This window comes from Atta colombica, unplaced genomic scaffold (genome assembly GCF_001594045.1).
Source record: "Atta colombica isolate Treedump-2 unplaced genomic scaffold, Acol1.0 scaffold43, whole genome shotgun sequence".
Classification (NCBI taxonomy): domain Eukaryota; kingdom Metazoa; phylum Arthropoda; class Insecta; order Hymenoptera; family Formicidae; genus Atta; species Atta colombica.
This window is the reverse complement of record NW_017259532.1, coordinates 332321-358943: the sequence shown is the minus strand read 5'-3', so window position 1 is coordinate 358943 and position 26623 is coordinate 332321. Positions and strand designations below refer to the sequence as shown.

Sequence of the window (26623 nt, the reverse complement as noted above, 5' to 3'; positions counted from 1 at the left end):
GTACATTAAGTACGACGACGGTTTCGATAGATCGAACGAATGCATGTACTTGTTATTAGCTTGTGCGTATCTGCTGGATCATTGATTGAGACCATCGCGTATACCGCGCTCGATGAACATGATCATATCAATGTCGGTGAGCAATTCGAATCTTACATGTGTATATTTCAGCATGGCGTCCCACGTGAAACCTGGCAATGTATAATAATGCGCGGGATTGAGACAGTAACTCGTGATGCAACTATTGCGGAAATTTTCGAAAATGTCGGCTAATAACAAGATATTAGTTTTCAAGTACAAATCACTGTACTCGCCGAGCGTTCGGATGGAGAATCGCTGTCATATGTTCACAGCTTGAGCGTAATCGCTCTCGGATACGGTATTGCCTGTCAACGAACTGGAAAATAATTCGCGCGATGGTAAGCGCGTGTCTTGCAATTTTTCGACGCAGTCAATGTACTCGTACGGAAAGACACCTTTTCGTGTGAGAAGATCAAAATCCTCCGCGCTGAGCTTGCAAAATTCGGAATGTACAATTTTTAATTTATCTTTTTCGAGATACGACACCAATTTATCGAGGCTTGTATTTAGAAATTTGAAAGAATCAATGAATCTTAATTTTACACCATTTTTTTTCTGAAAATTCTTTACATTTATATCTTTGGTGCTATCGACATGTTTAGTGAATGAAATATATTTTTCCTTCATTATCGATAGTACATCTACATGTTCATCGTACGCAGTAGCAATTTCCTTAATTATAAAATGGGCATCATAACCCGATAAATTGTGAAATACGATCGGAATATAGAACGAATTTTTATAATTTAAGTTACAATTTGAATGTGCTGGACCGCGCTATCTACTGGTGAGATGACAATGATCGCGAACTCGCGTATCGTCCGGCGCGAACGGTTTCTCGCAGATGTGACAACGCATCGCGCTACAGTACGCCTCCCATTGCTGTTTAGACAACGTTTCCACGGGCACGTTGGTGGATACGATATTTTTCACGCGATGTGCCAAATCGTTGAGTTATTGTGCGAACCGTTATACAGCCTTCATCGCGACGGAAGTAATATGACGATAATGTGTCGTCGTACGCACATCGTACGTAATAGCCTATGCTAAGCGCTAATACGCGTACGACGACGCATCTTCCTTGTCGGATTCTGTCTTACGTAGGACGCATTCCAGGTCGATGTAGACGATGAATGGAACACGCTCCTTATTGCAGTGATTTCCAAATTCAAGCCACTTGTCGTCCTCGCTCGGCAGTCGAATGATGCACTCGTTGATCTTCTTGCAGTCCACTTCGTGCAATTGCAATTTTTCGCACGAACCGAAGTAATGGAGGCATCTGTAAATAATAGAGAAATTATTTTTCATTATTTTTTTTTTTACTGTTTTTTATTGGCTTTTCTTATTATACTTACCGGTCGCAAAAAAACTTCTTGTTCTTTTTCCTAGTAATTTGCGAACTCACGAGACGCGACAGATTCTTGATACACGCAAAGTGGCCAAGGTTGTCGTTGTGTGATCTAGATACAGGAGATTGACGTGCTTCTTCTTCTTGTCATCGGTGAGCCGCAAAGGAAGGACTTGTTTATTTTCGATGCCGTATACATTGATCGATACATGTTCAACCGTTCCAATTTAGAAATGTCTTTGGAAATTCGATATCCGTGAAATTCAATACTGTCATGTAATGCGGATAGGACGATTCCCGCTCCGTATACTTTTCAGCTGGGTACAGAGCGGCGACCATCGACCACGCGAAACACGCATTGCCCATCGTACGAACACTGATTACTGCTCGTTTCGCTATTTCTCGAGGCACTTCGATGTGACATCCCGCGCGCAGGAGATTAAGTTTGTTCACATTGATAATCAAATTCAATATACGTAACAATGCCCACCCGCTGTCGCGTTCCTGGAACTCTTCGAGCGATGCTAGGATAGGCTGGATGACGTGCTGCTCATACCACGCGCGCAAATCGGTGTATCAGTATACCTCGTAGTTCTTTGTAACTATGCTCTTATTAGCACGTTTATCCTTCGTCGCGAACTAACCGTTGAATGCGGTGTTTACTTTTACACTACCGTATCTTTCTACAACGTCTCGCACTTGCTCTAGAACTACACTGCTAGCGTCTTTTAAAAACCGCTGCGGCTCGATGTGATTAGAGTTTATCACCGCACAAGTCAATATATGATTCTCGAACGCGGCATCGATTTCTCGCCAGACAAGAGATCGTTCGTTGCTATTCACGTACTCGCCACTCGCGTACTCGCCACCAATATACACGAAACGTCACTCCAATTGCGACTTTGCACCCGCGAGTCGCGCGATCCTCGCTACCGCGGATTGTCTGTGTCCAACATCGAGGTGCGGGCGCTTGGCACGACAAAGTTCTTCGAGCTGCTCGATGCACTCGTCGCAGCCACGCGAAACACTCCACCAGAGTAGCGACCTGGCCGCATTGCTCCAACAGTTCGCGTTCCACTCGCTCATGATTTTCCATGTCTTTTCTGTTTTTTAGATCATGTCGCACTCTTCCACGGAGCACTTGCACGTGATTCGTTTATACACGTTGCAACATCGTGACATAGAATACCATAACGTTCTAACACCTTTTCATTATGTTTGTTTGCGAAAGTGCAATGTTCGCACTCAAAGCATTGTTCGTCGCATCTATTGAAAAACAGTTTTAATGCAAGATCGCGATCATGAAATTCCATCCATATATTGTCAATAATCAACAGTTCAACACACTTTTCATTACCCGTGGGAATCTTAATGCACATGCATCAACCTTGGCTCTTATCTGCGATTTTCTTCGCCCAATAATAATCGTCCTTTATTACACTGACATTTCTATTCCACCAATGTCTCTTTTCATACTCATCGTCCTCGTAACATTTGTCTCGTAACCATGAGTACACTTTCTGTCGCGCGAGTAAAGACCAGTCAGAAACGGGCTCTTTAATAACTATTCCATGTTTCTCATCACGTACACCTAATTCTCGATCGCGTAAGAATTGATATTCGCACATCTGTGTTTCTTTTTTGCGGATTACCAAGAACATACAACACATCATCTACATTATTGTCTTCCCACATATTTTTCAGTACTATTCACAATAGTTTTTTTTTTTAACGTGTGCAGAGTTGCACGAGAATATACTGTACAAAGGTTCTCTGCAATTCGTGCTTGACTTGCCGTCTAGCCTACCGAAAGAACCAATCTCATGCTCCCTGACGTGATACATCGTTAATATCACCTATACGAATCATGCATGCTGTGCATACAGTTAAAGCACCACCTGTTGTATAATAATTGTAGATCACACAGTGCTTAGTACGAGCGTTCAACGTACGGATTTCCGAAGGCTGCACAAATTTTTCTACGCGATCAATTTCATACTCGCTCATATCATTAGCACATCCACTATCGTCGGATAGCACTATCGTCGGATAGCATTTCTTCGTTCATGATTCTTGGTCCATTATATTCTCAAAGTCTACTTCCATTTCAAGCACTTCAAATACTTCGTCTCTGATATTCGCGAACTGTTCCGGATCCACGTTTCTAATATACTCGGCTACGTTAGCTATGTTCTCAACGTTTCTGATGTTCTCGACTTCTACATCGTCCATTATGTTCCCAAATTCTATTTCCATTGCTTCAAATAACTTGTCTGCATTCACACCATCCATGCCCTCAACTTTTGCATGATGGTCAACCATACTTTTCGCATTATACTTATTGCGATTCGGTAATCTTTAAAGGCACTAACTGAGGTGCGGCGCGCTTATGACCCATTATATATTCCATTTGTGACTTCTTTGTCTCATTATCTGTCATCTCTATTGAGTCGCAGTAATGACAACGTGTCACCGATCTCTTGTTGAGTCGCAGTAGTGACGACGTATCGCCGATCTCTTCTTAGAAAAAAAATATTGTTATCAATGACTTCTGACCTTGAAAAAAAGAACTGTGAGAACACATCAATGATGTGTTACCTAGACGAAACATCTTGTTCGCGTTATAATGCGGCGGCGCATTTTGGGACGCAGGGTCTGCAGCAGCAGCGGCCCAAAACGCATTTTGGAGTGGACGCGGTGTCCGTGGCGGCGGCGACGGGTGAGGAAAAAAAATGTCACGTAGAATGTTTGAGAGGGTGGCGGTGAAAAACATGAAAGGCATAGTGAAACATCATCATGTTTATGTAATTTATCGACCGGGGTCCTATGTTTACATAAACAGCGATGTAGCCGACCGGGGCCTTCCCTCCTCCTTCTCCGCGCCTTCCCTCCCGCGCCTTCCCTCCCGCGCCTACGAGTACCCCCCGCGCCCCGCGCTCTCCTCTACCCCCATGAATTAGTATACCTATACCCGCTTAGTATACCTATTCACGGAGGTGTGGAATAAAAATACTAAAGTTATTTAAAACTATCGAAAATCCAAGATATTTTGTCTTTCTGTCAAATTTAGTTGTATACGGACGACAGCACGTTAGTCGTGTCGTTAATCGCGCACGGATTGTGAGCATTAATGTAGAAAGGTGATCACTTCTAAATTTTTAAAAATTTTCGAGGGAAAGAATCGAAGTCTTTGGTTGTACATAACAACAATATGTGCATTTAATAGAACGCAATTATTTTATGAATGTCTGCTGAGATGAGACCATTCCTCTAGATCTAAAAATATAATTCAATCAGCGTGAAGAAAATTTCCAACAATTGCAAAATAAATGTTCTGCTGAACGAAGAGGGAGAGAGCCATTGATTTTATAATGAATAAATGAAAAAAGAATAACAACAAAGATAAATATAAATGTAGAATAAAATTTAAATTTGTTTAAAAATATAAATAGTATGTAAATGAATGAGTTTAAAAATAGGATTTTAAGAGTAATTATCTTTTTGAGAGTATATATTTAATTTTTTATTATATATATAAATACATTATTATAGTATATATATATATATTTTGTTATTCCCGCGCGTCCGATTCACGAGATCGCAGATCTCTAGCAGACACATACACGCACTCCCGAATTGCCCAAATTAATAACATGACAGTTAAGAACGAGAACAAGAACGTTTATTGATGCAGAGCAGAGAACAAAAAAAAAACCGCGAAGATAGGATGGAGCAGATTGCGAGAGAACTTCTGTTCGCGCCGACAACTCACATCCAAATCCTACCTTGTTAGACAGTTGACTGATTTGTTGTCTCGGTAATGCGTTCGGCTGCATAGATCACGGATGTCGGCAAGGTATGGGCATAACTCTGTCCTCCCTCTTGTAAATTGTCGTCTCGACAATCACAATTTGTTGAAGAACGTTAAACTTCTAAGGAATTCCGGACTCCCGACCAACTTCTTACTTCCTATTGCGTTGTTACCACAGTTTTCTGGAGCCCTGGTCCACTTGGGGTCCAATCCTTAAAGCGAAGGTCTTCCCTTCTGAACAGGACACCTCTTCAGTTCCTTCTCGGAGAGTAGTTAATCCTCCAAAGGACGGAATCCGCTCGGATTCTCTCTCCTCATCTTCATGAAGAGAATCTTAATCTTCTTGCCTCTTCTCTTGAGGCGTTGCGTTCTTGTTTCTTCTTTTTTCAGAAAGAGGGGAGAAGAGTCTGGCTTCGCCTTAGTACTTCTGCTCCCAATCCTCGCCTCGACATCTGTCCCGCGGAAAAACACGGCTCAAAAATCGTGGGCGAGGCAGTCTTTTTAAAAAAAAGATTTTTCGTTAAATGAATTCCTCACTGATGTTGCTCCATTCAATGGATTCCTCCAGACATTGCTTCTTCAGCTGGGCTCTTCACCGCTGTTGATATTGCAGCACGCCAGTAGTATACTATTCTTCACACTTTACTCTTTCTCACGACGAATCCACAAAAGTTGCAATACCAAACTAAGTCCAAACAGCATTCCTGTAACCCCCCTTCAAAAGAAATTCATTGAATTATATTTAAGTCTATCCTGAAAAAGATAGAGTCTATCCTCTAAGTTTTCCTCTAAGTTTATCCTGAAAGAATACTAAGTGATAAGATTATATTGATTATCAATATCACAAAAACATTGTTCGTTAACATAATAAATATTTTTCGGGGTTTTTTCCATTTCGAGTTCACTCCGCAGAACTCGACTATCTCTTATTTATCAAACCGTCCGGACATTTCGATCGGAAAGGCCCCTCTTTACCAGTACTCCTTTTCACTTCCATTTCTTCTCTTATAATTCTTTTCTTTTTCAAATTTTGTAAATTTATTTTTATTAAATTTTCCTTCCTTTTCTTTATTAAGTTGATTTTCTTCCCCTTTATTGGTTACTAAAACTCTTTTCTTTCTTTTTCCTAAAATTAAAATTATTCTCTTTTTTATATTGACAATTATTTTCTTATTATATATTAATTTGATTGTTTTTCTCTCAATCGCAATTCTCAGAGATGTTGCCCCCTCTAACAGAAGCGCTCTCTTAACAAATCCGTCGGATAAAGCGGAGACGAACTGCGCGCACGCGACTTTGTCGCGTATTAAATCAGAAAATTCAAGATATGCTAATTGAGATAGTCTTTCGATGTCCGAGCCAAAAGAAGCAATACTCTTTTCAAATTTCTGCTTACGATTTGTGAATTGAAAGTAATAATTCTGTAGCGATTGCGCTTCACCGAAACATAATTCTAATTTCAATTTTAACTCTGAAAAATCTAAATTCTCTAGGTTTTGTACACTTTCCAACACGCGCTTTTCTCCTCAAGCATGATGCTAAAACGGCTTTCGTCTCCACTCTCCCAGCGGTTCGTACGAGCGATCAAATCAAATTCAAGCAAGGAATTCCCTCAGAGGAGCACTTCCGTCAAAAACGTGTCCGGCTTTAACTTAACGTTTATTTCCTCACGAAGCGAAACACGAGATTCCACGCGTATTCATATCATTTCCGTCGCCTGCAGAAAATTGCGTAATATTGTGAAGTGAAACACACGATTCAACGCGTTCTTGTGCGTTCGTGTCATTTCCCGCCACCTGATGAAAATCGTGTAATATCGCGATCGTGCGAGTTTACGGAAAGATTCTGTCTACAGATTTCCGTCAGAAGGACTTATCTGAGTGTTTCCGCTGCGAAATTCTTCCCGTAGTCGCTAGATCTCAGCGTCACATTGTCACAGTGACTCCATACAATCGGTCAGCGTCCGCTGATGTTCTTCACGCATCTGTCGCATCTCAGCGTTGTGTTGTCGTGAAGATTCTGCGTATTCGGCCCGCGCGTCCATTGCTCCTCCCATAAAACGCCCGGAGAGCGATTTTCGTAGGTAACACTTTCTGTGACATTCTCATGATTGACACAGCAGGAGATTGCTCTGTAACAATAATTCTCCTTTTCCGAGCAGTTGATTCCCGCACAGCACGCATTGAATGTCCAAGCGGACGAGTTCCCAACTGTTACGTCCGCGCGTTCGATTCATGAGATCACTCTAGTAGACGCGCACACGCATTCCCGAATCGCCGAAATAATAACATAGTTAAGAATTTATTGATGCAGAATAGAGAACACAGAGGACACCGCGAAGATGTAGGATGGAACAGATCGCGAGAGAACTTCCGTCGACAGTTCACATTCAAATCCGTCTGCCTTGTTATACAATTGATTGATTTGTTGTCTCGATAACGCGTTCAACGCTGCACAGATCACGGATATCGGCAAGGCATAACAAAGATAATTAATTAATTTACATCCAAAGTATTATTAGTGACTATAGAATTGCATAATAATACAAAGTAATAAATCAATATATCTTATATACACCTTCCAGTATATTCTGAAGCACGAATTCACTAAACACAGTTGGAATATTATCTTTTTTCAGCATACACTTGCTGTTTTGAGTCTTCGATTCAGTCCACATTTTCTGCATAAAATGCACCTAGAATAATATACAATATACATCGTTTAATAATTTATTTATATTTAAAAAATCACAGAAGTAAATTCTTGCTAAGCTCACGTAACATTGAATTATTAGACAGAGTCCAGTCTTGTTCTATGTTTTCAGCATAAATTTTTCATCTTTTAGAGTCTCGAGGAAAACGAAACATCTTAAAACATCTCTCCTTTTTGGCAGACTTTATGCAATAATTTGCTACAGCTAGGCATTGTAGCTCTAATGTGTAAAAAAAAAAATAGGTTAAGTTATAATGACTACACAAGAAATTCACATTTTTATTTCATTAAAAGAATATGTAATTTCACTGCAATCCATTTGCTACTCATCTCTCCTTAATTTGAATGATTCGCCGAATAAAATGAACAAACGAACAAATCAATAAACGAACAATTCACCTCTGTGACAAAAAACTTGCTCGAAACAGTGTAAATAGTATACACTGCATGTGCACTTACTGATAGTACTTACGGGTATGCAACTTCCACTTTTGCCTCAATTTGGCAGACCAATCACCGATCGTTACTCTAGTGACTGTTAGTGACTCTTATTATAGATACTCTACGATGAATCATTGTATCCTTATTATTCGCCAATGTTAAAGGGATAGGATGATTGCCGGATGCACAGTGTCGCTTGTTAGAAAGCTCTCCTTGTCTTCTTATACGATATCTTTGAAATAAGATAGGAGCCGCATTGAGGACGTAGAATGGATTAAGAAACAAAAAAGTCTCACATCATTTTGAGATATTTTCTGTAGTTTTCGAATTAAAAAAGGAAATGTTTAAGCCAATGTGCGGTGAAACTGCGCCGTGCAAATTAGAACGGCCCAGCGCGCTGCCGAGAGTGAGACGCGATGGGCTGTGTTATAAATTCGCGGTTTCACTACACATTGGCATAGATGTTTCCTTTTTTAATTAAAAAATTAGCGAATATCTCAAAATGATATGAGAAATGATATGATATATTTTGTTTCCCTTGACCCATTCTACGTCCCCAATGCGGCTTCTATCTTATATCTGAAACATTTTATATGTCCTTCTTTGCTTGAGACAAGGAGGAAGATCTCGTGGAAGTTCATGTGGAAAGTCAAGCACCCCTTGGTAAAGGGGAAGTGGAGTGAAACTGGCTTTGCGTGGAAAATCGGATGCTCCTTAGTAAAGGGAAGTGGAGTGAAACTCCCGCTTCTCGTAGAAAGTCATACGCTCCTAGATAGGAGGTGGGGTGGAAATATTTCTGTGATAATATTGCAATAATACTATATTACATAGTAATATATCAATAATGTATATATAAATGTATATATAAATATCGTAACAATAATAAATGTCCGTAAAAAATACATCGCAGGAATATTTCTGCAATATTGCTGCATTATGATATATTACAATAATTAATCCAGTTTTATTAATTGCTAAAGTATTATTGTTTAATATTACACTCTAAAGTACATATAATAAAGTCATGATAAAAAAAATTCGGAGGCCTAGAAAGCATTTTCAAAAAAGGTTTGAAATCTTCGGGAAATATGCCAACTCGATTTATGTATTTCTTCTTATAAGACTGCTGGACGTTTTCTTCTTACGAATAGCGTGTCCCTCTCGTGATTGATTCGCGCACGTATCTCTTCAGTACGAAATAGTGCAGCAATATTTCAATAATGCACAATGTTATCAATTGTAGCGATATTGCTGCATTATTAATGCAACTATAACATTTTATTGGAAATACATACTACAATATTGCAAAATTAAAAATAAAAGTTTAAAAAGATTATGAACCAAAAATAACAACGTAAATGCATAAATAAAAGAAACAAATATAATTATTATAATCTAAAACAAATAACGAATAACAGAAGAGCTCGATCAGGTCATCCTCAATGTTATATAAATTTAAATATAACAGATAAACTAAATTAATGTACTAAAATTACGGATCAACTAATAAAATAATACAAAAAAACAAATAGCCATCTATAAAATCTTGTCGTGAATTTGATATTATGTCTGGAACAATAAAGCGTATAAGTTAGAAGTCAAGATCATAAAAGTCCATATCGGTGTGCAAAAAATTCACAAGCATCGCAAATTAAAATTCATGTTAAAATCTATAAAAATAGTGAGAACAAAACATTACAATAACATAATATCTAAAGCAAACGAATAAATACAATGAAAACGCAATAAATTCAATGATATTGAATATGAAACAATGAAAGTCTGTCTGTAGATTAATATATATAAATTAGAACTTATAATTAAAGTTATCTTATAATTATAATGTTATAGTGTCCATTGATAAAAAAACTTCCATATCTGTATTAATACAAAATTACTTCTACCAAGAATATTTAGTTCGAACTTGGCAAAAGAATATAAAATTTGGAAGCAATATTGTGAAGAAATGTCTTTGTCGTCTGACTGCGATACACAGAATGAAGGAAAAAGTGATGGATTGAGAATATCCTTAAGAAAGGGAAACAAAAGGACAAAGGAGAAATGACTAAGAGAGGGAAAAAGATTGTATAATAGGAAGATAGGATTCGTGTAACGATTCAGATTCACTTTGCTTATTTAGACCTAGCTTTGCTTTTTAATATGAACCATTTCAGATACTAACCTTTTTTTATAAGAAAGTTTCTTATCAAGGATTTTTACATTGTTCCAAAATTGGCGGTTACAATCAATACGATGGTTCGTGATAACAGTTGGAGAACCCGTATTTGTCATGTTCTTGTAATTTAATTCTTAATTTTCTCTTTGTTTGATCCACATAACTAGCCTCGCAAAATATTTTGTAAACCACTTCTTGATGTGATAAAACATCTAATTGGTCTTTATGTTCTTATTTAATGTATTAGGAATTGAATAAGTTAACTTCAAATTCATTTTAAAAGCGATAGGCCTAAAACTTTCAGAAACATAAAGTATGAAGAAATATTTGTCTGCCGATATCTTATTTTTAGAAAAATAAGAAATATGAGAGTTTTTGTATTTATGAAAGTAAAAAAGGAGTCTGTTGTGAATTATGGCGAATATGAAATGGAGAGAATAAGATTCTCTAAAAAAGTGTGAACAACATCTATAAGATTATGCTCATGAAATTTTGGGTGAGACAATAATAAGATTTTATCTATTGCATCTATAATAACGCTCCTTTTATGATAAAGAATGATGGGAATAAAAATTGAGAAATCTCTGAACATGTAGGTTTCTGAAATTTATCAAACATAATTCTATTCTCCTCAACAATTTGAGGAGAATATGATAGTCGTGTCTAAAAAATTCAACATTGAGGATGACCCAATCGAGCTCGAAACGACGTCTGTTATTTGTTATTTGCTTTATCATGATAATTATATTTGTTTCCTTTATTGACGCGTTTACATTATTGTTTTTTGGTTTATAACCTTTCTAAACTTTTATTTTTAATTTTTATTATTGAACCATATGATGTATTTTAATATTGCAAAAAATATTGTAATTTTAATTTTGTAGAAAATATTGCATTATATCATTATATTACAATCCAATAAGTAAATATGCAGCCCCGCTACGAAAGAGATATACATTTCGTAAGGAGAAAATATCCAGAAGTTTTTATAAGAAGTAAATGAGTACTCCCTCTTATAAATCGAGTAGATGAATCTCCTGGAGATTCTTAAATCATTTTGGATGTGCTTTCTAGGCCCCCGAAATATTTTTTGATCATAACTTTATTATATTTATTATTTATTATATTTATTATTTGGATAATGCTAAGCACAATAATATATTAACAATTAGTAAAAATGGAATAATTATTGAAATATTGCATTATTTTATAGCAACATGTATGCAATATTTCTCTAAATATACTCTACTGAATCGTAATACTGCAACAATAAATTGCAATATTTTCTATAAAATATTTTTCAATACTGCAATATATTCTATAAAATATAAAAATTTTATTGTAATATTACATATACAAGCAATACTGCTGCAATTTTTGTAATATTGCGCACTATTAAAATATTAAAATATTGCAATATTTCGTATAGTTGGAATAGTCATATTTAAATCCTTTATATCTCAAAGAGATTGTATTGTTTAAACTAACATTTTAATTTTTCTAAATCTTCGTTACTATCGTATTTTAAACGGCGAATATTGGAATACTGACTTGTAAATATATATATATTTCAATGATGTATTATTTGTCACGCGCATAATAAATAAATCAAGAAAAAAATATTGAATATTGAAGAAAAAAAATTGTAAATGAATATTAAATATAATTACTGTAGATACAAATACAACAAGATATAAGATACAATACAGTTTATTTGTATCCATTGCGAGTTATGTTTAATCCATATTCCTAATTTTTTAATATTTAGTAAATAATCAAAACATAGTATTTATATCTTAGAAGGATGGCACTACGATAAAATGCATTATAATATTCTATTGTAGTAATAATGCAATGTGATAAACTGCAATGTAACAATTGAACGATATTGCTGTAATATTACAATGCAATATACCATATTGTAACTACGAATGAAATTGCGGTAATGTTACAATGTTTAATCAAATGCTATTTAATCCGTCAAGTTGACCCATTATTTTACATTAATTCAGAAAACGTTCATAACTTGATGAAGAAAAATAATAAAATTTGTTTTAAAGGTGAAAATTCGCTTTTTAGAGTGGCATTTACGAAATTGAAGAATATTTTCGTTTGGCCACAAAAAATGATAAATACGGCAAAAAATGTTGTTTTTGGCTCATATTACTCAATTTATTTCATCTCTGATGTGATGAGCATCTTTTGCTTTCGGCGGATTTAGATTTAGCGACCTTACTCTAAGAACTGTCCAAGAAAAAAACCTTCCCACATAAAAACTCACATATCCTCCACCACTTGACTGATTTTCAAAAGCAAACCCATTTTAGAAATGTCTTTTAATTACAATTAAAACTATATTTAAAAAAATTCTTAATAATTACTTTTGACAAAAAATTTTTAATTTTTTCTGGAATCCCCTCCATCATATCCATTTTTATGGTGATCTCAGTCACTTCCTCGGATGCCCTCTTTTTTCGCTGTTTTTGAACTCTGAAAACCCTTTTTCCTTCCAGATCCTTCTTTACGGTTGATAGTTAAGTCTTCCTTGAAACACCTAATGACTATTGACATCGTTTTCTTCCAAACTCCCGTCTTCCGCGCGATTTTGATGAAACTCCATTCCGGGTGTTCTTGAAAAATTTTGATTATGGATTTGCGTGTTTCTATTTCACTTGCCATTTTGCAACTGAGAACAAAGCGATTACGAAACTGTTTCAATCGTTTCTTACATTCATTGCAAAGCCTACTAAATTAAAAAAATTTTTTTTTTTAAGTGGTTTGGAGGATATATGAGTTTTTATGTGGGAAGGTTTTTTTCTTGGACAATCCTTATTAAGAAATAGCCCTAATCACCGCAATTTTTTTGTTGGATTGTGTAATTAATCATTTTATGATTTGAATTTACCATTTAATTTTTAATTTACTGCCATATTTAGCTATCCTAGAGATCTTCAAGTAAAAGTCTGGCCATGGGACAAATATGGCGGAAATACTTCGCTTCATATTATAGAGAATATAGTATATGAATAGCGGCAACATTTGGCTCTGTATTGCAGGATATATAGAATCATAATCTGATCTAAGATTATTACCCGTAATTACTTGCTATTATCCATAGTAAAAAATCTCATCATCAGGCAAAACTTGTAAAAGAATTTATTAGTAACAAAAAAAATAATTGTGTGTCCGATTGTAATAATTCACAAGTGATAAAAGATTTTCTGTAAAAAGTTCCACCATATTTGTCTAATTCAAGATTGTCCTATCAGAATGCAATTGAGAGTGGCCAGATTCTTTCTTGAGAGTCTCTAAGTTATCCCAAAAAAGACCTTTAAAAATAATTCAACTAAATATATTGAATTAGAAAAAAAGTCCTTTTACAAGGTAAATAAACTTTTCCCCGTCAATATCTTCGTTAAAAGTGATCAAAATTTAAATTTAAGAAAAGGATTTTTGCTATATTTTTATTTATGTGAGTTTCATAATTTTTACATATAAAAATTTTCTTTATAGATCTGTAGCGTGCCCAAAAAAATTTGAGCAAATTTTCAACTATCTATCGTGAAAGTTTGAAATTTTCTCTACAAAATCGTTTTTTAAAAATGTTCCATGAAAAATGTTTCTTTTTGTTCCTGAGTTACTCAAAAGAAACATGCTGACTTTATTGCTCGTAACTCCATTAAAAATACGGATTCTTAAAATTGAAATATTGCTATCAAGATGTAATTGTCAATTTAAAAAAAATAGATTATATGGGTTACTAAAAAAGTTCTTTTACCAATTTGTAAAAAGGGACTTTTTCTCTAATCCAATATTTCTCTTCGCAAATTGGACATAAAAGGATTAATTTTATTTATCGAGTTTTGCTTAATTACTTCATTAAATATATAGTGATGTTATAAATGAAACAAAAATGATAACTGAAATATACGGCAATAGAAATTCCTGCTATGATGCTTATAATTGGTGCATATCATTACGATTTTTTGAAATTAGGAAATTCCTGGAATTCACTTCCTTCTTTCCATTTAGAAATACTAATGTCTGCTTTAAGCAGAAAAAACAATTTTGCAAATATTATATAAAATTTTTTAATATGATTGGTCTTGCAGTTAGTTCATTGATCTAAATGTATAAATCAATCATGTTCAAGTATTTTACAATAAAGTTGCAAAGCTGCTTTTTCTGCTGATTACCAATGAATATATCAATGTATTATGTTGTATGATTTCACTATAATATAATATAATAATAACTAACTTACCCCTCTTTTCGAAATTTAATTGTCCCACGTGTAATTTAATTCCCTCTGTTGTTAAATATGTGATATTAATATTCGAGATGTTAAACATGTATGTTTAACGAGCTTTGTTGTTTGTTTAGCTTCGTATAAAAATAATAAAATTCTATTTTCCTGTCTCGTCACTCTAATAAAACGTAGACAATTAACATGGACAATTAACTGCAGATTCGGCGTGGTGTGTGCCTTTGTGACAAACGAGTACATGCAGGAGGGAACCAAAGAGCTTCCGTGTAAAGCCAAGACAAGTCTGAAAGACGTCAAGCTCTACTTGACTACCACGAAGTTAGAGATTGACAATTTGCTCAAGACCAATCCCGAGGAACTTGAAGTTACGCTCAACAATATTCTGCAGGCCAGTGGAAAAATCGTTACCGAACAACTAGCGGAATATTCTCACGCCGTCTCCCTGACAAATCTGAATGACATCGTTGCTGGCTTAGAGTCGATCAGAGAAGATCTGAGATTGATGAATAAAATAACGCAAGAATTAAGGATAAATGCCAGTCAATTGGACATTGGTACGCAATCTGTTTTTCTAAATTCTCTAAGTTCATCGGAACTAAAAAAAATCACTTAATGTAATATTTTTTCTTCCTTGCAAAAAAAGAGAAAGAAAATTGTACATAGTAAACTGCAAAAAATTAAATTACTCTTTTCACGTGTCCGAAGCAAATTTATTTAAATTTAGAAGATCTAAAATATGTTTGATCTAATTATTCTTTCGATCTCTATATTCCTAGATAGCAAGTTGTCATTATTTTGATGTCGATAGTTGGTTATTTTAAATTATTGATGTTATATGATCTATTTAAGACATTATGTGATCTATGTAATAGATCTATATAATAATCTTTTATCATCATCTTTTTGACCAATTAATGATTTATTTATAACGTCTTTACAATGTCATACTTAATGATCAAATAAATGACCAATTGTCGTATTAGTAACATTATTAGTGATCAATTAATAATGTCATACATTTATTCCATAATAACATGAAAATAATGATGTATTTTTATGTTAGTTTATGACATTGTGTGAGTGATAAGAAATATAAGAATCCATTTTTATGATGTTTAGTCATCAAGAAGCTTATTATGTTCTTAAAATGAGATGGAAATTATAAAAATAATTGAACTAGAATATTTATAATTTCAATACCTAGCAAATTTGTTCATTTTTGTAATTTTTATTTCATCTCCGAACCGTATAAATTCGTATAAGAATAATTAATTAATGATGTCAAATGGACGAACGTTTTGTTACCGTTAATAACACGAAAAAAATGATATATTTTTGACATCGACTTCTGACATTATGTATCTATGACAAATCCATGATCTTTTTACTATGTTTGGACGTCATATTCGTCATAAGAATAATTAATTAATACATTAAATAAACGGCATCTTGCTACATAGATTGTGAACTTTTATAGATATTTATCTATTACTTTTCTAGAAAAAGCATAAAAAAAATTTTTAACTCTATCATAAAGTTTGCTTCATACGTTAAATATGAAATTTTATACGTTAAATACGAAAATTATACTATAATAGATCAATTTTTTATATTTCCTGTAACTTGTTCACTTAAAATACCGTTTTTTTTAATGATATGAGAAAATATCACAAGGGATTTTCGATTCGAAAAGGCATATATTGGGCATATATTGTCCGAAAAGTTCGTGCCGATTAAAATTTAAATTTTAGTATACATTTATTAAATTAAAATTTTCTGCGTTTCAATTTTTCTTCAACATCGGTACAAACTTTCCAGACGACCCAATATTATGATGGACAGAAATTTTTCTCAGTCATTTTTTTTAGACTTCAAGATCACCTCCATTTTTTTAAATGGAATTATATGATTTTTTTTATTATATGATTCTTCTATTTATTCTGCTTATAAAAGCATAATATTAAGGTAATGATATCAAAAAATCAATAGTTTACGAGATTTTTTTATTTATATTTTATTCTGATATATTGACATAAAATGTTAAAGGACTCATAAATTATTAATTTTTTTATAATTGTACTTTAATACTTTTGTGAACAGACGAGTTATTTAACATTTTATGTCAATATATCAAAATAAGGTAAAAAGATCTCATAAATTATTGGTTTTTTGTATCATTATCTTAATACTTTTATATTCAGATTAATTAGAGGAATATTGTGTAGAAAATCATACAATTCCACTTAAAAAAGAGCAGGTGATCTTGAAGTCTCAAAAAACATGACTTTGAGAAAATTTTTTTCATCATAATAAAATTTTTTTGCTCATCATAATATGTGTCTCTTTGAACCGAATAAGATCTCTTGTAATATTTTCTCGTATCATCAAAAATAATAGAAATATTTTAAATAATCAAGTTACAGAAAACACCTTGTATAAAAATTTTAATGAATATTTATAAATACAGTAGGAAAGCAAGGAGGATTCTAGATTATGTGTTAGTGCGTATATGTATATGCGGTGTGCGTGTGTGCGTGTAAGAGAGAGATCAGGAAGGAGGTAATGCATCGCTAACGCTAGGTTCGAGAGGCAAGAGAGAAGAAGCGCATTACCAGGATCCATGGGAGAGAGGAAAGGTTTTGTTCTTTCTCTTTCCCATCCGTTGCCATTTTCTTTCTAATTCATCCACTCTCTCTCCCATCCATTGTACTGCATTCATGCAGTTCGTTCTCCCACTCGTTGCGACCCTATACTTATCATCTTATTCGCATGCCGTTTCTTCTTTCTATTGTATTCTCTCCCACATTCTCTTCTCGCACGCGATTTTATAGATATGATATTTATTTTACGATTTTTTTAATGATATACCTTAGCAATAATTTTTTAATTTATCAACTAATTATAATATTTTTAAATATTATACTATGAATAATCAAGTGCATTTTTTTACTCAATACAAAGTATTGAGTAAAATATTGATATAACTGACTTACTCAATACAAAGTACGAAAAAGGAAAGGTGGAGAGAAAAGGGAAAAGATTTTAAAAAGAATTTTTTTTTAAATATGTATTATTTATCATATAACATGTACAATATAATCTAAACCAGAGTATTGTGTGGACGTGTATTCTTCCTCAGGTAAATAAAAGGATGTTCACTGATTTGCTTTAATTCTTTATACCGAAAAATCTTATCTTCTATAAATGTAGCGTACATAGAGGCGTTACGAACGTCTTTAACGCCCTATGCTGGAATTTACTTTTACACCCCTATCATAAGGATTGCTAAGTCTCTGAAGCACCCGCCAATGGCAATGAATTAACAACTAAAGGAATTTGCATAACACAGAAATACGAATATAAATTTCATATTTTCTTTTGTAATAATATATTTGATACTTAATGTAACATATTATATTATATCTTTTAGCTTTAATTTTTGAATATATTCTGATTACGTCTTCAATTGTTATATCAAGACTTGTAATCAAGATTATGTAATCATACAATTCCAAACTATTCTCCAATTTTTTTTCAATTTTTTTTTGATATCATAGCTAAATTACATGACCGCATCTACGTCATTGTATTTCTCAAATAATTCTTTTATTTTTAATTTTTAAAAAGATCTGTAGTTGTCACAGACATTGGCACAGTTAATAAGATTTGTAACGCTATTGCTAAATTTGAAAATATTTCCAGAAAATCACGTTTAGTTAATTTATTTAAAATATCCAGTAAGGTAGATTAACATCGCGAAACTTGCATTGCAAAATAAATCAACCTTATTAATAAAGCTAAGTAACATTAAGAGGCTCTGCTTTATTGAATTGACATTTTATTCATTTAACCTATTCTACGTGTCTCTCAAGATACAGTGCCAACCTGTCTATATGTATAATTTTATTTTTATGTTTGTTCTTGCGAATATAATACATAACATTACTAAGCTTCCTTATACAAAATAAAGATCTTCCCAGCTACTCTGCAATTTAGAAGCTTTTCTTCTCACCCTTTGAAGATTGTACAATTAAATTTTGATCTATTTCAAAAATGAAATGCCTAGCTTTTTGGTCATACTAGATCTTAATTTGAGAGAACTTAATATCAATACGTTTCTTGATTTGATCGTGAACTTCCAACTTTTTTTTTATTCTACTTAAATAATCGTTCGTTGAACTCTCTATTATGGGGATTCCCTCGAAGTAAGTGAAACGGGAAGCCAAGATCTTGAACGAAGTACAATTTCACTGGCGTTACACCAGTGGTCTCGTGTTTGGAAAACCTATATGTCAACAGATACATTCCAACGATCCCAATCTTTTTGATTTTTATCAATGAATTTCGCCAAATAACTTAAAATTATCTGATGTTGACGCTCCACTTGATTCGACTGGAGACAGAGCAGACGTTCTCGTTTTCTTAATTCCGAGCAATTGCGATAGCTTCCGAAAAATTCTAGATTCGAAATTTCTCTTTTGATCTGTGTGAACTTGTAATGGAATCCCATATCTTAAGATAATCTGATTTAAGAAGATCTCTGCAATAGTCTTTGCTCTGATATTCTTTAAAGGGAAGGAACCTCTACCCTCTATTTAGTGAAGCAATCTACAATAACTAATAAATATTTATTTCCTGAAAGGATTGTCGGGAGTGAACCAAGCACGTCCATTTGAACTTTCTCAAATGGAGCTCTAACATTGTAAATTTTAAGCGGAGATGTTCCTTTTCCCATCAGACCTTTTCGAGCAACAGATTTTGTACGTTCTACACCAAGCTTTCTCATCCTGTTTATAAGAAGCTCAGTAAAATCTTTTACGAATCTTCTCCAGAGTTTTATTAATCCCGAAATGTCGCGAAGAATCACGAATTTTTTCTAATATTTCCTGAACTCGCTTCTTAGGAACGACATTGAACAACGATGCTTTTTAGATTCGGAGCCTTCCACGTTTAGAGTACACCATCCTTGATCTTCAAGAAATCCCAATAGGACCAGTATATTTTTGCGGGCACTTCCTTCGATGCAATCTTTTGCCAAGATGGCCGGATCCCAACCTTTTTTGACCTTGAAGAATGATTGAAATGTCAGGATCTTCCAATTGTTCAGGTTTCCAAGTTCACCTCCGACTAGACTATCCATGCAACAGCATTTTCCGCTTTTGAAGCTTCCTTTACTTCTACTCTTGCACAATACTGAAAACCTTTACGGTAAATTATTTCGAAGTCATATTGCTGGAGCTTCTCTATCCAGCATATCAATTGGCTTTCCAAATCCTTGAAAGACATTAACCGCTGCAACATATGATTCGTTTGTATTAAAAATTTCTGACCGTACAAATAATGGAACAATTTAATCAATTCAACTAGTGACAAAAGTTCGCGTTGCGTGACACAATAATTCCTCTCGGCTTTATTTAAAACACGGCTAAAATAAGAAATAATTTTTTCTTTCCCATCTTTGCGACAAGACTGCGCCGATTCCATCTGCGCCGAATGCATCGATAACATTTGCTCAAACGCAAATAGAAATCGATAAGTCATGTATCCGCAAATACAATCACAATTCGGAACATTTAAAAGTGTGCAATTGTAGATAAATTTTGCGCGATAATGCGCTGTGCGTGATAGTTTCACGCTCATATATCGACTGCTTACCAATGCATAAATTACGATATAACGCAAATTCTTATAGATATGGATGAAAACACAAACGTAAATTACGAATAGATTCCAGTACTTAGACCACGCAACGCAAACACAGATCGATATATCCTATATTTGCAAATACGAATGTATACCAGTATTCTGCATGTGCAAACAGAACCTGATTAATTTTTTGTCGTAAAATGCAGGTGTATTCCATACAATGAAATATTAAATATTGCGTGTAAGTGTATGTAAATATGCATAAATTTTGCATTCACAAATGCATAGAAAAGCACATTGATTATGATAAATTTGGAAAAATTATCAGTCAGCATTTGCAGATATATTTACAGTTGATGTCGATAGAAACGTATAAGATTTTATAATAGAAATTTTTCGATGCAGATACAATCAAACATATAGCTAATAATTTCTCATACATTCTCGATAAATCTCGTATATCGGATTTATTGGTTTTTATTTAGAATTTATGGCAGGGATTGATTCCAGTGACGATTGATGAAAGAGCTTGTTTTTGGTAAGAAGAATTTCTTGAACACATGATCATATTGCGAACAGATATTTTGAATTAGCTTTACCCCGTAAACCGAGACAATTTCACGAGACAATATCTAGAGTCTTGTCGCTCTTATTTCTGATACGAAAGTGTGGATTAAAAACATGTATATATTGCACTGCCCAGCGGATTTGAGGGATGGGAGTTGTGCATATTGTTATTATGTTGTGCTTAATTGTTGAGAATTGGAAAGAAGATTAAGGCTATTAATTTGCGTAAAAAGATTCTTAAGTGTAAGGGCCTAAAATGCTGATATGTATTCATGCATAAATTAAAGAGAGAAAAGAGATTGCCTTTTATAAAGAAGTTGAAAATATCTTGAAGACTGAACAAAGCATTCATCTCGGGAGGGAGGAGAGGGAAAGAAGAGGAGAGCGGGAGGGGGCGAAGAGGAGAATGGGAGGGGGGGGCAAAAGGGGAGAAGGAGAAAGAGGAATTGGAATTAGCGATTGTTGAATTAGCGGGAGGTTAGAACGAAAAAGCGGCGTTATTGTTATGGAAGGAAATCTTTCTGAAGATGAAGCAAGGGGAGGGGGAAGCAAAGTAGAGGAGAAAGAAGGAGAGATAGTAGAGAAAGGGGGAGGAGGAAGGAGAGATAGATAAATAGATAAAGCATTTATTGATGTTCTAAGGCAAGCTCTTTAAGAACATAAAAGAAAATGTAATTTTTAATACATATTAGCAGTATAATCGTAATAAAGAATTTGTGACAGAGTATTCACAGCGAAAAAATAGAATGTCGCGGCAGCATTATAAATTACTAAAATTAAAATGATATATTACAAATTACAAATACAAATATTACAAAGGTACACATTACAAAAATTACTGATATTGTTAGAACTGCAAAAATACAAGAATTGAAATACAAAGTTATGAACGAGAAGTGTATTCGCAATGTATGACCGACTGATATTGAAACTAAGAATAGAAAGATGAGAGATAACACAATTTATTTAAAAATTGAAATAGAGTTATGTAGTAGATTTATGGAAGATACATAAAAATAGAATAAATTGAAATAAGATGAGATGAGATAAGATATGAAGCAAATTTGTGCGATATTTATAAATTGATAGAAGATGAAATGGCAATAAAATGAATTGAAATGAAATAAAATAAGTAGTGAGACACAAACTATTCATCCCTCGATCTCCGCTGCCGCAGCTGACAGAAGAGCGCGCGGCAGTGACTCATTAAACATTGAGCAAATCGAAGTTCCTGATACTAGCAAGAAAATTATTCCAGAGAGCAGAGCCAGAACATTGAAAAGAAAGATAAATGGATGTTCTACAGGTAGAAACTGCAAGAACTGCGTTGGAAGTGCGCAAGTTAATGCGAGGAGGAGTATGGAGGCGGAAATGCAGGAGAGATAAGGAGAAATGCCGGACTATGGAAAATAAAAGACAGTAGGAAAGATTCTTCTGTCATCCGCGGATAGCCAACTCTATGAGCGGTGCTCACATGCTCGTTCGTACGCAGATTTAAAATAAAACGCATGTAAGCGTTCATCAATCTTTTTAGTTATTTTTGTTTTTGCTGGCAGGTTAAGTCGGTGAGGACAATCGCGCAGTAATCGAAAATTGGAAAAATCAGCGAAGTTACAAGCTGAGTGTGCAGGCGAAAGGCAATTTTTGTGATAATTCAACCTCCATAAAATGTTGTTAACGCGGTTCTAGTTCAAGGTGCTGGTAATACAAAGATTAGTCACTTAATGAACTCGATAAGCGCTCCGTCGAGCATAATTATTGTACCTGAGAAAGGAATGTTATTTATAAATCTAGCGCTGCCAAGAAACATAGCCTCCGTCTTATTAGCTTTGAGCCTGAGACCATTGTACCGAGCCTAGGTCTCTATCGCGCCATCCTTCTGAATCCTCCCAACAACCTTCCCAAGGTCAGCTGGAGGCAAATGGTAATAAATTTGGAGATCATTCGCATATAACAGATATTTACAGTGAATTAACGAGCGTCTCAAGTCGTTGAGGTAAAGAGAGAATAATAGTGGATCAAGGAGCCTTGCCGAGACAGACTCCCAGGACGAAAAGGCACTGTTGGAGCCGCGCATACATTAAAAACGTCCGCACACATTGAGAGATAAGAGTATAACCAGCTAGGACAGACTTGGAAAGTCTGAAGGTATTAAGCATGGAGAGGATACGATTGTAGGGAATAGAGTCGAAAATAAAATAAAATCTTTGTAAAGTCAAATAGAACAAGCAAGATAACCATTCTTTTATCATCGGCCAACCTTATGTTGTTCGTCAACAAGAGCAGTCTGAGTGCTGCAGCCAGTCCGAAAACCGGACTAAAGAGGATCTAGGAGAGTGTTTATAGAGAGGTGGCGGAATAGTATCAAAGGCGATACGCTCGAACATCTTGGAGAGGAGCAATGATATAGGACGGTAATAAAAAGGAGATAAAGGGTTTTTGATTTTGAGAAGAGGAATTATATGCGATTGTTTCCACGCAGAAAGAAAGATAGAAGAATTGAAGATGCAATTAAATATGTCGAGAATGCTATGAAAAGTGACTGGGAGACTATCGAGGATAAGAAAAGTTTATACCATCAAGTCTAACAGAATTAAAAGAGCACTTTCGAAGAGCAGCACTAAGGTCAGGATCGGCAATAGAGGAAGAATAAAAGATGGAAGAAGACAAAAGAGCTGAAGAGAATGTAGCATGAAACGAAACGCAGAATTGACTGCGGGGACCACGAGGAGGAGGAAAAGTAGGAAGATGAGAAAATGTAAATAAGAGATTAAGCTAATTGAGAGAGACCTCCGGCTCTCCATAGTTTGGAGTTAGTAATATTAAGCGAGTGTAATTCCGATCAGAGGCGTGCAGAACTAGGAGCAAGCTGTAGACGATTAGAAATATAATTATTTTTGGCGTTAGCTATTATCTGCTTGATTTCATTGCGCAAATTGCGAAAAAACTTCATCCATCTCTCGGGAGAAGGACGAAGCTTACGCCTGGCCATATTTCTAGCCTGAATCCATTCTTAAATGGGTATGCATATAGCCAAAGGACCGATGGCCTTTTAACTATAAATGATTGTAGATGATGAATATCTGTGATAAGTGCTTAGGATTGCAACTTTTTCATCGACTGTACAGGCTCGACTGTACAATGCTAGTCAAGAGAACGTAATGTTTTGTGGTAAGTCTCAAGGTCGAATTTTGAGTAGTTCCTGACGCTTATCATGCGTGGTGGAAGTCGGAAAGTGAGGAGGTTAAGGGAAATTTCAATTTGATCATTAGAAAGAAAAGAGAATGCTGATTGTAAGAGAAGAGTAGTAATTGGTGTCTTATGAAACAGTGATCGATCTAGGAGTAAGAGGAAGAAGTGTGATGTATGTTAAAAAATGGAATGATGAAGAGATGATTACTTGAGCAAAAATCACGCAAAAGCCGGAGTCAAAGGAAGTTCGGTTCAGATCAATGTTGAAATCGCTAATGATCACTGCAGCGAAATAAGAGGGGAGGTATCTTTCGAAGAGAGAATAGTTGGATAAGATAGGCGCGATTGTGAGTTAGATGTAGATGACTGCCTTGCCACGTGAAAAAGACACAGGTCTAGTGCCAAAGTGAAAAACTCTGTTTAAGGTGAAAGATAAGGGAGAAAAAGAAGAAGAGGAAGGAGATTTGCCTTGTGCTGCACTAGAAAGGAAGGGAGAAGATGATGGTGGTGGGGAGGAAGGGCGCGAATCTATTAAAAAGAATTGGAAAGGAAGAAGGAAAAGAGGAATTATTTGAGGGGAGTGCGGAGAGGAGGAAAATTAGCGGCATATGGCCTGGAGTCCGCAAAAGGATCTGAAAATTATAAGCCATAGAACTGAACCTTTTTCCTGGCTTCGATAAGTGGAATATTTTCCGCCACAACATTGATAATTATCTTCTGTTTGATGACGGGCATTTAGGATCGTTGGCGAAATGGTTATCGTTGCAGTTAATACATCTTGAAGGTATATTATTCAGAGGGAGAGTTGTTCACGTGGGGGATGTTTCCGCAAATCATACATCTTGGGAATTGCTATTGCAATTGTTCTTAATGTAGCCAGCTCTAAAGCAGGAATAGCACATTTTAACTTTCGATACGTAGGGGGTGACAAACACAGAATGGCAAATTGATACATATTGAGCGTGATGGAATTCCGTTTTCCCTTGAGAAGTGACAGCGCGATTCATGCGCTGGGCGCTGATAATTTTTCCTTGGAGTTTTAAGGTCCCATTGAAACCTCTCATTGCTGATTCTGGGGGAACGTCACGAATCACATCGATCTGAAGAATATAATAGGTAGGAATATATGCTTATAGGTTATGAGGTCTAAGAGTCGGATTGGCTGCTGAAGCTGAGGGCATTTCAACTGAAATTTTTCCGCGACGGATCTTTTTCATACAAATGATATCATTCCGAACTATTTGCGTGATAATTTAGAATTTCATGGAAAGATTTTTCTTTGTATCTGAGACAAAGACATGCACAACAAAAAACCTCCATCGGAAGTCAAGTATCGGTTCCCACGCTTGGGGAAGCGACTTGATAGTATCGACATTCTTACTTGTAAGCGATGTCTTTTGCGCCTTGGAGGAGGATCATCCCCAGTACTACAACTTCTTTTATGGTTAGATTTGCTCTGATTAGGACTGCCATTTTCAGTGAAGAGAATACCCTGAAGATCTTTCATTTACACGTCATCTTCCACCAGTATTTATCAGCTGAGAGTCACCCGGTCGAGTTTCATTCACAACTATTTGATCTGCGCTCTTAGAAGCTTGTAAAAGAGCGATTATGGTAAATTAAAATCGCTGTTGTGCGATGATGCAACATCGTTTCCATCATTGACGATTGAGTTTGAATTAAGAGATGTTAAAGCGCTTGCACGTTGCAGAATTCATCAAATTGCATAAGAGGAATTGATATCGCGGGTTTTGAGAAGATTGTTAGATTAGGGAGGGGGGATCAGAGGGGAACAGAGAAAGGCGAAAGGCCCCTTTAATGTCCCGCCCATGCCGCCCGGTATATTGATCGCGGCAGAAAATGAAAGGAAAAGGATTGTTAAGTACGCGAATACAACGGCTGAGATAGGACAATAATAAGTGAGACCAGGAAACGGCCTCGCAATGAAAAAGCGTGAGACAAAGTCGAAAATATTGACTCAACCCTGCGAAATATCAGACAGATGACAAAACGCGTGCGCACTCGCAGTCTGACATAGACTTCTGCATGATAACGCGACTGAAATCCAGCGGCTATGAAGAAACTTCGCTCAGATAAGTCCTTTCGATAACGGAAATTTTACGTGTGATCGCGATGTTACACCAGTGTTGCCGCGACGAAAATTTAAAATGTATTAACGCCTGGTGATAACATGTAACATGTAACATCTAGTACACTAGGATCATAAATGTACTAAAAAAAAAAAAAGAAAAAGCATGAAATAAAATAGATATAGATACAAATAAATACTTCTTATTGATTTAAACATGTATCTATAATACATATATACATACATTTTTCAATCTGTATGTATAAATATGTATTTTATTTATAATTTGATTT

General features: G+C 35.1%; 1 protein-coding gene across 1 annotated transcript in view; it reads left to right on the top strand.

Moving 5' to 3' along the window:
• LOC108691229 (prominin-like protein) overlaps positions 1-26623 on the top strand; it is a 213230-nt gene that overhangs the window by 28053 nt on the left and 158554 nt on the right. The window contains exon 2 of the mRNA XM_018198904.1: positions 15038-15390. Within this exon, the coding sequence (XP_018054393.1) occupies positions 15038-15390 (353 nt within the window). The remainder of the gene's footprint in view (positions 1-15037; positions 15391-26623) is intronic.